Source organism: Callithrix jacchus, chromosome X, assembly GCF_049354715.1.
Source record: "Callithrix jacchus isolate 240 chromosome X, calJac240_pri, whole genome shotgun sequence".
Taxonomy (NCBI): Eukaryota; Metazoa; Chordata; class Mammalia; order Primates; family Cebidae; genus Callithrix; species Callithrix jacchus.
Genome location: NC_133524.1, coordinates 70244469 through 70258794, shown reverse-complemented (window position 1 = coordinate 70258794; position 14326 = coordinate 70244469). Strand labels below are relative to the sequence as shown.

Genomic DNA, 14326 nt, shown 5'->3' with positions numbered 1-14326 from the left:
TCTTCAGTTTATTGAGCTTTGTGCACAACAGCAAGCGTCCAGTGCCCCGATGTCAAGAAAGAAGGCCTGAGGGTGGCAGGGACTTGCCCTCAAGCATGCAGCATATCAACTGGAAGAACCGGCTCCCTTGACTTTCATCCCAGGTTCTATGCTCAGCCTCCTGTGGCCTACTGTGGTCTGGGGAGGACATACAGAGGTGATAAAGGGCTTGGTCTGGAAGGAGGTCTGGTCTCTGCCTTCCGGGAGCTTCCAGTCTCGATGTGGAGCCTGGATGCCTTGGCAAGCTGTGTTTTGTGGCCAAATTTTAATGATGTGCCCAGAGAGGAGGGGCTGGAGGAGCTCAGAGGGGGGATAAAGAACTGGGGAGGCTGTGAGGGAAGGCTAGGCATTCCCAGATCAAAATGGTGGATGGAGCATGGTGTGTCAGTGAAGATACAACCCTGGAGGGACTGCTAACAGAAAGGGATGAGGCTGGAGAGAGTACCAATCACAGAGGTCTGTCAGGTCAGGCTTAGGAGGCTGGACCAGCAACTGTGGGTAGTGACGAGCCAGGGAACGTTTTCTGAGCTAGGGAGAACAATTTCAGAGACCCTGAGCTTAACAAAAGGAGTTGTGGTGGCTTTGATGGAGGGATTAGGGGAGGCAAGATGGGAGATGGGGAAATCAGAGAGGAAGAGGTCTACGCAACAGTCCAGGTGACAAATCTTTGGGTGGGCGGGACGTGTAAAAAGCATAGACCTGGAAGGGGATGTGGATGTAACCTGGCTCCGGCCCCCTTCTTTCTGTCCACAGCTCCTGCTGGAGATAAAGGATTCCAGCCTCCCAGCCCCTCTCTCCGCCCCAGGACAGCCAGCTCCATCTCGCTGCCTATTGGACATCTGGGATGCATCTCCCTCTTGAGCTAGGAACCCAGAGGAGGAGGCCTCAATAGAGCACTGCCTACTTGGTATCCAGTTTCTGAATGTGCAAAATGGTTAATGTCCAAAACGCTTAACATCTTTTTTTAGAGCCTTCAGGTGTTTTATAAGCTTTTTATTATATGGGGCGATTCCTTTGCTGAGGGTGGATATTCTCGTATGTCTATCCCTTACTCTTTTGGATGCTGGGCCCTTTTTCTGTCTCACAAGGACAGGATTGTGCAATATAAGTTGATCAGTCTCTCAGTGGGGTTCTGTGTGAGTTCATATGCCAGAGTTTTTATTCGTCTTGTGATTGTTGACATACCTGTGCACTTATGTGTGTACCCATGCATGTGGAAACATGAAGATGTTTTCACTTTGTGTCTAGGTTTATGTACGTGAACAAATAATAAACCCTCGTTGTTATAAGGCACTGTGATATACGGGTTGTTTGTTACCACAGTATAACCCAGACTATTCTGACTCTAACCAATTTGTTCAATTCATGTTTCAAAGTGAGAATCACCTTATCCAATAACTGGGATTTCTTAACATGCCTAGATAAGAAAATGGTAGAGGAAAAAGAATAGGGCATTTATTCATTGAGCAGTTAAGTACCTACCCTCTGCCTGACACCGACTGTTTCCAGTTGTCCAGAGGGCCATGAGTGGCAATGCCCACAGGATCAAGCAGATCATGTAAATGAGTAGAGCAGGCCCGATGGGCTCTGGCCAGACTGACAGTGTATGCTCTACCTAAGTGGGCAGCTGCTGCTTGGCCCTAGGCAATTGTTACCATGCAGGGATAGTGACTCATGGTGGCCAAATTGACTGTTTTGTCAAGAGAAGGTGGAATTCTAGATTTCTATATAAAATCACTCAACTTATAAACTTTGGCTCGGGTTTCTTCTTTAAGCCCTATATCTGGGCCAAACCAAACTTCCATGAAGGACAGTTTTGGCCAATGGGAATGCCAGTTTTATTCTACTCAAATGTGAATTTTACAGTGGGGGAAACTGAGGCCAATCAGGATAAGAAGAATCAAATCGGGGAAATGAATTAGACTCAGACCCTATTTCTGAAGGACCCTTGAAATATGAGGAAGCATCACTACCTTTTATTTATTCTGTGCTCACCGCACTAAGCACATACAGCATCACGGTAACTTTGCAAGCCAAGCGTTACTGTTGCCATTTTGCCTATGAGGAAACACGCTCAAAGAATGAAAGTGGCTTGCGAAAGTGGTTTTGGGGAAATTTTAAGCCAAAGATCAGCGAACACTCCCTTGTCTTTACCAGGCCCTAAATTTGCTATAATTCGATTTTTCATAAAGCACTGAATAAAAGGTTCAAAACTCAAAGCGACAAGCATCAGCCAGAGGGTTTTTGCAAAATAGTCCCTTTATTTCTTACTCGAGGTAACAATACGTAGTAATCGATCACATCTTTCTTACCTGCACTGGTTTCCCAGTCCTCTGCTGATATTCTAAACAAATGAAGACCTGGAGACCCCCACCAGGCAGAGAGAAAGCTCAATTGGACATGCCTGGATATGGGCCCTTTCCATGCTATTATCTCCCGCCTTTCTTCCCTGCCAGTACTTTACCCAAGACGATTGATTGGGATGACATCCAGTTACAACCAGTCTTTTCTTTTTTGAGACACTGAGCAGTCAGGATTCTTATATTCTTGATCTGATGGCAGAGAAACAAACATGCAAAGCCACTCAGACTCAGAGCAAGACTGAAGTCCATCTCACACTTTCCTTCCCTCCCTGATTTTTTACTCAAACAAATGATCCCAAATCCCCTCTATTCCCAGTGATGGGTGGACAAGTCCACATATTTCTGGAAGAATGAAGCAGTAGTACCTGGGAGAGGACTAAGATCCTGCTATGAAATTGTGTCCTAGGCACACCACAGTCCCAGGGTTGAGTTGGGTAAAAGAGGAAGCATATTTTCGTTAAAGGATGTGGCATGAGAAGAGGGAGGAAAAACAGAAATAAAGCGGTGGGCGTTGGGGGAAGGAGTGAGGCCCTTTTCCCTGTGCCCTTCGGTTTTCCTGGTCCCCCTACCCTTCCGCAACACACACACTTTTTCAAAAGTCTCATAATCATGTAGTTTTTGCATCTTAGGACATCTTTGTGACTGTTAAATATCAAACCTTTTTCGTGTACTTCCCTTAGTTGTGTACTAGCCCAGTTCACACATTTGAAACGTCACTGTATAGAGCACTGTGAGTTATGTCTTGACTCACATATGTCATATAACAGCATTGGTTAGATCTGAGCCTATCCATCCCATCAGAGCTTCTGTAGAGTGGATCAATTTCAACCACTAGTGTGCATGTACAGGTTTAGCAACTGGCTCTTAGGGAAGGAAGGTTGGGGAAAATGCTCTGGGTTGTTGCATTTGCTGAATGCAAGTTAGCAAAGTGATGTCAGTGAATGCAGAGTTGGGAAGAGATGTACTTTTACCACTCAGATATGACAAACATAAATAACCACAAGAACACAGATAAGGGTACAATGTACAAAAATAATTAGGGATTGATTATTTTTGAGAATATATCATGTTTGTTCTCAATATAATTGATGTGATTGTTAGTTTCTATAATTTAGTTTTTAATAATGGCTGTATTTAACAACTGGTTCACAAAATTCTTGAAAATCTTATAGTTGGCTCTTAAGTTCCAGTAAGAGCCAGGTCCAGTACTCCACCGCTTTCAACCCTTGCCCAGAAAGACTGCTTTTTCAAAGTGGGTTCCACTAACACTGCAGGGCCATGAAGGGCTGCTACTGCTGGTTTCTGACCAGGAACAGCCCAAAATGTGTGAGAAAATATTATTTTTAAATTAAAAAATGGAAAGATCTGGGACAAATATTGGGCGGAATGAATAGTCAAAACCATTTATGTGGGAATGTGCATTCCTGGAGGGGGCCAAAGTCGGGTAGAGGTGAGTGGTAGGGATCTCAGAATTAGCAAAACCCATTCGTACAGGGTTATATGTAACAGAGTTCTTTTTCTTTTTTGTCAACAGATTTCTTAAAGGCTAAAGGAATGGGGGCAACTGGTATTACCTGGCCATTGGACCTGTATCTCTCTTTAGAGAGACTGACGTTCATTATGCTCCCTCCTTTTGCTTAGATAAATGCTGCGTAAACTATTAACACATAAAGTTCTCCACCTTGCCTTTTTTTTCTAGACTTAAAAACATATCTTTGAGGCCACTTGATCGCCAAGCTGAGAACAGTGTTATTTCAGTGAATGGATGTACTGACCACACTATTATGCATCTTGTGAAGCATTTAAAGTCACACATATAAGAAAAGTTACTATAAGTGCTACTTGTTCCCCATGTTGAAAACTGTGTTATTTCAGCGAGTAGGTGTGGTAGCTACAATGTAATGCACGTACTGAAGTGGTTAAAGACACACGAATAAACAAAGTTACTAAAAGTGAAAAAAAAAAAAGAAATCCTTGAGGAAATCCTTGAGGCCAGCGTGGTGGCTCACGCCTGTAATCCTAACACTTTGGGAGGCCGAGGCAGGCAGATCACTTGAGGTCAGGAGTTCGAGACCAGCCTGGCCAACATGGTGAAACCCTGTCTCTACTAAAAATACAAAAATTAGCCGGATGTGGCAGTGGGTGCCTGTAATCCCAGCTACTCAGGAGGCTGAGGCAGGAGAATCGCTTGAACCCAGGAGGCGGAGGTCACAGTGAGCCGAGATTGCGTCACTGCTCTGCAGCCTGGGACACAGAGAGAGAAAAAAGAAATCTTTGAGATCACTCCACAGTGCTCCCTGGAGACATCCCTCACTCCTCTCAACAGCTGGAGGGTACTCCATTGTGTGGACCTACCATAGTTGGGTCAACTAGTCTTCTATTGATGGACACTCTGGTTGTTTATATTCTGGCTATTATTTTAAATATGGCTGCAACGGATAGGCTTATGACATATCTTCAGCAATTTTTGTATCACTACGTCTTTGGGATTGATCCCTAGATGTACCATTGCTGCGTAAAAGGCGAAAACGCAAGGTGTCTTGCTCATCACTGTCAAATACCTCTTCAAGAGGGATGGACCATTTGTCTTTTCCCCATCAATATGGGAGAGAGAAAGTTTTCCCAGCATCTCACCGGTAGTATTGCCAGATTTTTGAATTTGCCCATCTGAAAGGAGAGAAATGACATATTTGTGTATATACGTTAACTTGCACTTCTCTTCATATGTGCCAGGTTGTGCATCTTTTCCATATGGTTAAGATAAATTCCTGTTTGCTTTATTCTTATGTAATTTTAGCTTATAGTTTTGGCCCAGTTAGTATAGGGGCCTTGGCATTTTTTCCTTTCCAAGAAAAGTTATTTGTATCTTAGGGATATATTAGGACATTTACCTTTGCTTCTGATATAAGTCATAAATCATTTTTCCTGTTTGTCATGAATATTTTTACCTCATCGGTGGTGTTTTGTTTCATTTTTTTTTTTTTTTTTTTTGCCATGCAAAAGCATTTTACGTTTCCCTAATAAACTTTATCAATATTTTGCCTTATATCTTTTGGGTTTTTAGTCATAGCCAGGAAAGATTTCCCACTCTAAATGTAGTCAAGATTGTCTCCTGTAGTATAGAGTTTTGTATTTCACATTGTAAACTCCGGTCCACTTGAAATGTATCCTCATATATGGTGGGAGGGGTGATCCAGTTTTTCCAATACCACTTGTTAAAAAGTTCCCTATGGAAGTGACACCAGCGGGACAGCAGTCAAGAAAGCTACAGGCCCTCCTTCCCCCATAGAGACATTAAGTTAACAACATTATGTAAACACCTGAATACCTCTGTGAGAATTGTAGAGATCATGGGACAAGCAACAGCACACTGGCCCCTGTAAAACCAAGAAGAGATTCCAGCGACAGAGGTAGGAAAATTCCCAGCATTCAGCATATCCCTTGTGCTCCTCCCTCTACGTGGTGTAGTGTGGAGCAACGAGGGAAAAAAGTCACGAATTCTGGACCCCTCCCTTGGGATAAAAACAAGAGAGTGGACCATGCATACAATGTTCTGGCTTGTTTGGGGGCTATTTGACGGACTGGTTTCCGTCTTGCCTGACTTGGAAGGCTGAAGTAACCTGAGATAGAGTCTGGAAGCTCCTGTAAACAGAAGTGAGCAGCAGGTAAGAGCTGCAGTTATGTAGGTAGATGTCAGGGGCAAGAAGACATTGGAAAAGGTTTGAGAGGTCCTAGAGCTTCCAGCCAATCGGTGAAGGTCTTCCTATGCACCAAGCGGGTATGCAAAGACTCGGGGAGGTGATTGCTCCTTCAAATGCCCAAATCCCAACTAAAGATTTCAAGGCATACAAATCAACTGGGGAAGATGGCCCAATCACTGGAGCAAAACAACACTCCAGGAGCCAGCCCTGAAGGAATGTAGACCTAAGAGCTGCCTGACAAATAATTTAAAATAATTGTCATAAAGATGTTCAATTAGCTAACATAGAACTCAGAGAGACAACTAAATGAAATCAGGAAAACGAAGCAGGAACCAAACGAGAATATTGACAAACAACACTATAACAAAGAACCACGCAGATTATGGAGATTAAAAGAAACAATAAGTTAGCTGAAAAATTCATTGGAGGTGTTCGATAGACCACTTGATAAGGCAGAAGAATTATCAAGCTTGAAGACAGGTTATTTGAAATCATCACGTGAGAGGAGCAAAAGAATAAAAGAATGAAGAAAACTGAAGACAGACTAAGGGACTTATGGGACACCATCAAGGGAACTAGTATATGCATTATGGTCATCTCAGTAGGAGAATAGAGAAAGGGAGAGGGTTCATTCGAAGAAGTAATGGCTGAAAACTTCCTAAATCTGTGGGGAAAAAGACATTGACACACAGATCCAAGAAGCTCAAAAAAATCCCACCAACGGTAAATGCAAAGAGAACCACACATTACACTCAAACTGCCTAAAGTCAAAGCCAAAGAGAGAATCTCAACAGCAGCAAGAGACATTTGGTCACATACAAGGCTACTTTCATAACATAAGTGGATTTCTGAGGAGAAACTTTGCAGATCAGAAGGGAGTAGGATGATATACTCAAACTGTTGACATCGAAAAGTAAAAAGAAAAGAAGAGGAAAGAAGGAAGGAAGAAAGGGAGGGAGGAAAGAAGGGAGGGAGGTAAGAAGGGAGGGAGGGAGGGAGGGAGGGAGGGAGGGAGGGAGGGAGGGAAACTGCCAACCCAGCTGTGCTGATGCAGGTCATTGGGTTCTCCTTAGGCTCTGTAAATCGTGACAACCTTCATCAGTGCAATGTTCGCAGGGTGATTCTTAAACTTTATAGAGGGTGGCAGGTATATCAGTTGTTTTTGATGTGAAAACATTCATGTTTCTGACTGTGAATTGACAGCTTTTAGGGAAACATAATGGTTAGTGTTGTCACTATCAAAAAGAGAACTTGAGATCCTTTCAATCTTGGTTACAACACTCACGGCATGAACCTCACTCCACATGGGTGTCTTTGTTTGGGGGCTTTTTATTTTTTGGCGCTTCTGAGACTGGATATGTCTGGCTGAAGATTTGATGTGGTTCCTCCTTAAGCTGTGTGTCCTGTTAATAATAGGTACTTTACCGGGCTCCGTGTAAGTGTCATTGTGGGTAGGACCTATATTTTAATACTATTCCTAACATTTCATTTTACTAGTGAGAAATCCTTGATTTCATTTTATTTTTTGTAATTCTAGACACTAGATTATAGTTTAGCCATAACTGACGTTTTAAAAAAGGCACATATTTTCTTGCACAGTTGTTCAAAAAAGAGACAAGTTTCAGTCCTCAGTGCTGTCCTTTGTTTCACAGGTACAAGTTTTCTAGCTCAGTCAACTACAAAAAACTGTAGACTATTCGTGAGGTGTTAATTCACAGACCTGCTGGGGGCAGGGGCTGTTTTCTAAGTTGTAGGCAGAGTGGGATTGGGATGATACAGTGTGCACAGACAGGTACTGAGCTGGCGGGCTGAAATTTTCTGTACTAAAATGTTACTTTGTATCAAAGGTTAAACAGACTTTAGTATAACAAATAAAGGTCAATTTCTGTAAAGAAAAGAAAAGAAAGAAAGAAAGAAAAAAGAAAGAAAGAAGAAAGAAAGAAAGAAAGAAAGAAAAAGAAAGAGAAAGAAAGAAGAAAGAAAGAGAAAGAAAGAAAGAAAGAAAGAAAGAAAGAAAGAAAGAAAGAAAGAAAGAAAGGAAGAAAGAAAGAAAGAAAGAAAAACTGTCAAGCTGGAACACCGATTCTGGCAAAACAGTTCTTTAGAAGTGAAGGAGAAATTATGACATTCCCAGATAAACCAAAGCTAAGGGAGTCATTACCGCTAGACATGCTCTATAGGAGATGCTAAAGGGAGTCCTTCAAGTTAAAAGCAAAGGGTCATAGATGGCAACATAAAGCCTTACGAAAAGACAAATCTCTCCAGCCAAGGTAAATACATGGAAACATATAGTAACCCATAACATTGAAATTTTGGTGCAAGGAATTTAAATGACAAAAAAACAAAAACAAAAACAAAACATAAACCTATGTGAATGGGTATAACATATACAAAGGTGTAATTTGTGACTCAACAACATATATGGGGGTGGGGTAGGTATGGAGCTGTAAAGTGGTAGAGTTTTTCTATGCCATTTAAGTTAATTATTAGTTTAAAATGAAAAGCTATGAATTTAATGTGTTTCATTAAAGTAATTTAATTACTGTGGTAATGGCAAAGAACATATCTATAGAATATACACAAAAGCAAGTGAGCAGAGATTTATAGCATACCACTAGAAAAGTACCAATGAACTAAAGTAAGGCAGTAGGAGCGGAAAGGAGGGACAAAAATAAGCTACAGAGGGTGGAACAAGATGGCGGAATAGAAGCCTATTACCCTCCCCCCCACACATACACACACTCTTTCCGCAGGAACACCAGATTTTAACAACTATTCGCACACAGAAAAGCACGATCACAAGAATTAAAAATCAGGTGAGCACTCACAATGCCTGGTTTTGATTTTATATAGCTGAAAGACGCATTGAAGGGAGTTAGAGAGACAGTCATGAATCGCAGATGCCACCCCCCCCAGCAGAGGCCGTGTGCTGTGGAGAGCCTCTACACTTGAGGGAGGAAGTGAGAGAGCAGAGACTGGGGGACTTCACACTGAGCTCCGTGCTGCCCTGTCATAGCAGACAGTAAAGCCTTGCTGGGCTTTGCCAGTACCCGTGCATGAGGGAGCATTTGGACCAGCCCGAGCCTGAGGGGAATTGCCCATCCCAAAGGACAGAACTTGAGTTTCTCAGCAAGCCCTGTCACTGCAGGCCAAAGTGCTCTGGGATCATAGGTGAACTTGAAAGGCAGTCTAGGACACAAGGATTGCATTTCCTAGGCAACTCCTAGTGCTGGACTGGGCTCAGAGAGAGAGGACTAACATGGAGACACAAGCCAGGGTAGCTAAGAAGTGCTTGCAGCAACCCTCTACAACCCCAGGCTGCAAAGCTGGCAGCAATGTGAAAGTGACTTCTTCCATCTGCTTAAGGAAAGGAAAGCAAAGAGTAAAGAGCAATTTTTCACATGGCAGTTCTCCGTACAAAATACACTGATCTGGGTGCCTTTTTAGCTGGTGATTGGAGCTCCAGGAAGGCAGAGTCTCCCATTCATCAGATTAAAAAGGGGACTGAAACAGGGAGCCAGGCCAGGAGATTCCTGGGGAAAAAAGTGCCACGAATCTCAGTGCCTCTGTTTCAGCTGGTGCAGTGGGTCACTGCATGGGAAATCACAGAGATCCCGGTGTCTTTTCAACAGGCGACTGGAACACCTGGGAGATAGTCGACAGTTCAACTAAAAAAAGAAGTCTCTGAGGCAGGGAGCCAGGTGATCAGGCTTGGCTGGTCCCACTCCCATAAAAAAAAAGAAAAAAAAACAGCAATTGGAAATGCTCTGGGTTGAGAGTTTCACAGCAAGCACAGCTGAACCCAGGATGGTCCAGCTCTGTGGGGGAGGGTTGTCCGACATTACCGAGGCACTCCACCACTACAGAGGTAGTCCACCATTGCTGAGGTAGCCCGCCATTGCCAAGGTAACCTGCCACTACAGAGAGAGTCCGCCATTACAGTGGAGAGCCACCATTGCTGAGGCAGTTCTAACTACACCCATATAAACAGGACTGCAGGGAAGCTCACACAGCCGTTGGGCAGAGCCCACAGCAGCAAAGTAAAGCCACTGCAGGCAGATAGTGACTAGGCTGCCTCATTGCTGGGCAGGGCAGCCCTGGAAAAAAGGCAGCACCACAACAGAAACTCATAAATAAAGCCCTAACTCCCTGGGAGTTCTGTCTCGCCGGGAAAGAACACATGGGAGAAAAAAGGGGTTTATGAGTTCTGCTGCAGCAGACTTAAATGTACCTACCCAGCAGCTCTGAATGAACCACGGATCTCGCTGCTCAGCACTTGAGCTCCTATAAAGGACAGGCTGTCTTCTCAAGCAGCTCCCTGATCCCCGTATATCTAAAGAGTCACCTCATAAAGGAGGGATCAGACACATTTGGCAGGTATCCTTCTGGGACAAAGCAGAAGAAGAAACTGGTAGCAACCCTTACTGTTCTGCAGCTGCTGCATGTGATCCCCAGGCAAGCAGGGCCTGGAGTGGACCTCAGCAGTCCTACAGCAGAGGGACCAGACTGTTAGAAGGAAAACTAAGAAACAGAAATAACTTCATCATCAACAAACTGGATGTCCACTCAGAGACCCAATCTGAAAGTCAGCAACTACAAAGACGACATGTGGATACATCCACAAGATGGGAAGAAACCAGTGGAAAAAAGAGAAAAACACACAAAACCAGACACTTCTCCTCCAACAAGAGATCACAACTCCTCACCAGCAAGGGAACAAGGCTGGATGGAGAATGAGTGTGATGAAATGACAGAATCAGGTTTCAGAAGGTGGGTAATAAGAAACTTCTGTGAGCTAAAAGAACATGTTCTAACCCAATGCAAAGAAACTAAGAACCTTGAAAAAAGATTTGACGAAATGCTAACGAGAATGGACAACTTAGAGAGGAATATAAGTGAATTGATGGAGTTGAAAAACACAACAAGAGAACGTCACAAAGCATGCACAAGCTTCAACAGCTGAATTGACCAAGCAGAAGAAAGGATATCAGAGGTTGAAGATCAACTCAATGAAATAAAATGAAAAGACAAGATTAGAGAAAAAAGGGTAAAAAGGAATGAACAAAGTCCCCCAGAAATATGGGACTATGTGAAAAGACCTAATCTACGTTTGATAGGTGTACCTGAATGTGACGAAGAAAATGAATCAAAGCTGGAAAATACTCTTCAGGATATTATCCAGGAAAACTTCCAAAACCTAGCAAGGCAGGCCAATATTCAAGTACAGGAAATACAGAGAACACCACAAAGATATTCCTCAAGAAGAGCAACCCCAAGGCACATAGTCGTCAGATTCACCAGGGTTGAAATGAAGGAGAAAATGCTAAGGGCAGCCAGAGATTAAGGTCGGGTTACCCACAAAGGGAAGCCCATCAGACTCACAGCAGATCTCTCAGCAGAAACCCTACAAGCCAGAAGAGAGTGGGGGCCAATATTCAACATCCTTAAAGAAAAGAACTTTCAAGCCAGAATTTCATATCCAGCCAAACTAAGCTTCATAAGTGAAGGAAAAATGAAATCCTTGCGAACAAGCAAGTACTCAGAGATTTCATCACCACCAGGCCTGTTTTACAAGAGCTCCTGAAAGAGACACTACACTTAGAAAGGAACAACCAGTATCAGCCATTCCAAAAACATACCAAATGGTAAAGAGCTTCAACGTAATGAAAAATCTGCATCAACCAACGGGCAAAATAGCCAGCTAGCATCAAAATGGCAGTATCAAATTCACACATAACAATATTAACCCTAAATGTAAATGGACTAAATGCACGAATCAAAAGACGCAGACTGGCAAATTGGATAAGAAGCCAAAACCCATCAGTGTGCTGTATCCAGGAAACCCATCTCACATGCAAGGATACATAAAGGCTCAAAATAAAGGGATGGAAGATTTACCAAGCAAATGGAGAGCAAAAAAAGAGCAGGACTTGCAATTCTCATCTCTGATAAAATAGACTTTAAAGCAACAAAGATCAAAAGAGACAAAGAAGGACATTATATAATGGTAAAAGGATCAAGGCAAAAAGAAGACCTAACAATCCTAAACATACTCACACCCAACACAGGAGCACCCAGATACATAAGGCAAGTTCTTAATGACTTACAAAGAGACTTAGACTCCCACACAATAATAGTGGGAGACTTTAACACCATTGTCAATATTAGACAGATCAACCAGACAGAAAATTAACAAGGATATCCAGGACTTGAACTCAGACCTGGAACAAGCAAAGCTAATAGACATTTACAGAACTCTCCACACCAAATCCACAGAATATACATTCTTCTCAGCACCACATCACACCTACTCCAAAATTGACCACATAATGGTAAGTAAATGATTCCTCAACGAATGCAAAAGAACAGAAATCATAACAAACAGTCTCTCAGACCATAGTGCAATCAAGTTAGAACTCAGAATTCAGAAACGAACTCAGAACCGCACAGAGTCATGGAAACTGAACAACTGGCTCCTGAATGTTGACTGGGTAAACAATGAAATGAAGGCAGAAATAAAGAAGTTCTTCAAAACGAATGAGAATGAAGACACAACATATCAGAATCTCTGGGACACATTTAAAGCAGTCTCTAGAGGAAAATATACAGCAATAAGTGCCCACATGAGAAGCAAGGAGAGATCTAAAATTGACAACTTATCATCAAAATTGAAAGAGCTAGAGGAGCAAGATCAAAGAAACTCAAAACCTAGCAGAAGACAAGAAATAACTAAGATCAGAGCAGAACTGAAGGAGATAGAGACACAAAAAAACCCTTCAAAAAATCAATAAATCCAGGAGCTGGTTTTTCGAAAAGATCAACAAAATAGACCACTAGCCAGATTAATAAAAAAGAAAAGAGAGAATAACCAAATAGATGCAATAAAAAACGATTAAGGGGATATAGCCACAGATTCCACAGAAATTCAAACCATCATCAGAGATTATTACAAACAACTCTATGCACATAAACTAGTAAACCCGGAAGAAATGGATAAATTCCTGGACACTTGCCTCCTCCCAAGCCTAAACCAGAAAGAAGTCGAAACCCTGAATAGACCAATAACAAGATCTCAAGTTGAGGCAGCAATTAAGAGTCTACCACACAAAAAAAGCCCAGGTCCAGATGGGTTCACAGTCGAATTCTACCAGACATACAAAGAGGAGCTGGTACCATTCCTTCTGAAACTATTCCAAATAATCCAAAAAGAGGGAATCCTTCCCAAATCATTTTATGAGACCAATATCATCCTGATACCAAAACATGGCAGAGACTCAACAAGAAAAGAAAACTTCAGACCAATATCCATGATGAACATAAACGCAAAAATCTTCAATAAAATACTGGGAAACCGATTGCAACAGCACATCAAAAAGCTTATCCACCATGATCAAGTAGGATTCATCCCAGGGATGCAAGGCTGGTTCAACATACACAAGTCTATAAACGTAATTCACCACATAAACAGAACCAAAGACAAAAACCACATGATTATCTCAATTGATGAAGAGAAGGCCTTTGACAAAATTCAACAGCCCTTTATGCTAAAAACCCTCAATAAACTAGGTATTGACGGAAAGTATCTCAAAATAGTAAAAGCTATTTATGACAAACCAACAGCCAATATCATACTGAATGGGCAAAAACTGGAAGCATTCCCTTTGAAATCTGGCACCAGACAACAATGCCTTCTCTCACCACTCCTATTCAATATAGTACTGGAAGTTCTAGCCAAAGCAATTAGGCAAGAAAAAGAAATAAAGGGTATTCAAATAGGAAAGGAGGAAGTCAAATTGTCTCTATTTGTAGACGACATGATTGTATATCTAGAAGACCCCATCATCTCAGCCCAAAATCTCCTGAAACTGATAAGTAACTTCAGCAAAGTCTCAGGATACAAAATCAACGTGGAAAAATCACAAGCATTAACAAGCAATAACAGACTGAAAGAGAGCCACATCAAGAACGAACTGCCATTCACAATTGCTACAAAGAAAATAAAATATCTAGAAATACAACTAACAAGGAACGTAAAGGACCTCTTCAAGAACTACAAACCACTGCTCAATGAAATAAGAGAGGACACAAACAGATGGAGAAACATTCCATGTTCATGGTTAGGAAGAATCAATATTGTGAAAATGGCCATACTGCCCAAAGTAATTTATAGATTCAATGCTATCCCCATCAAGCTACCAATGACCTTCTTCACAGAACTGGAAA

The 14326-nt window shown here is 42.2% G+C and overlaps 1 protein-coding gene across 5 annotated transcripts in view; it reads left to right on the top strand.

Moving 5' to 3' along the window:
- LOC144576405 (doublesex- and mab-3-related transcription factor C1) overlaps nucleotides 1-1332 on the top strand; it is a 73340-nt gene extending 72008 nt beyond the window's left edge. For all 5 annotated transcript variants that reach the window (XM_078363561.1, XM_078363562.1, XM_078363560.1 and 2 more), the window contains one exon: nucleotides 793-1332. In XM_078363561.1, the coding sequence (XP_078219687.1) occupies nucleotides 793-905 (113 nt within the window). In that variant the 3' untranslated portion in view covers nucleotides 906-1332. The remainder of the gene's footprint in view (nucleotides 1-792) is intronic.
- Nucleotides 1333-14326: the final 12994 nt, after the last annotated feature.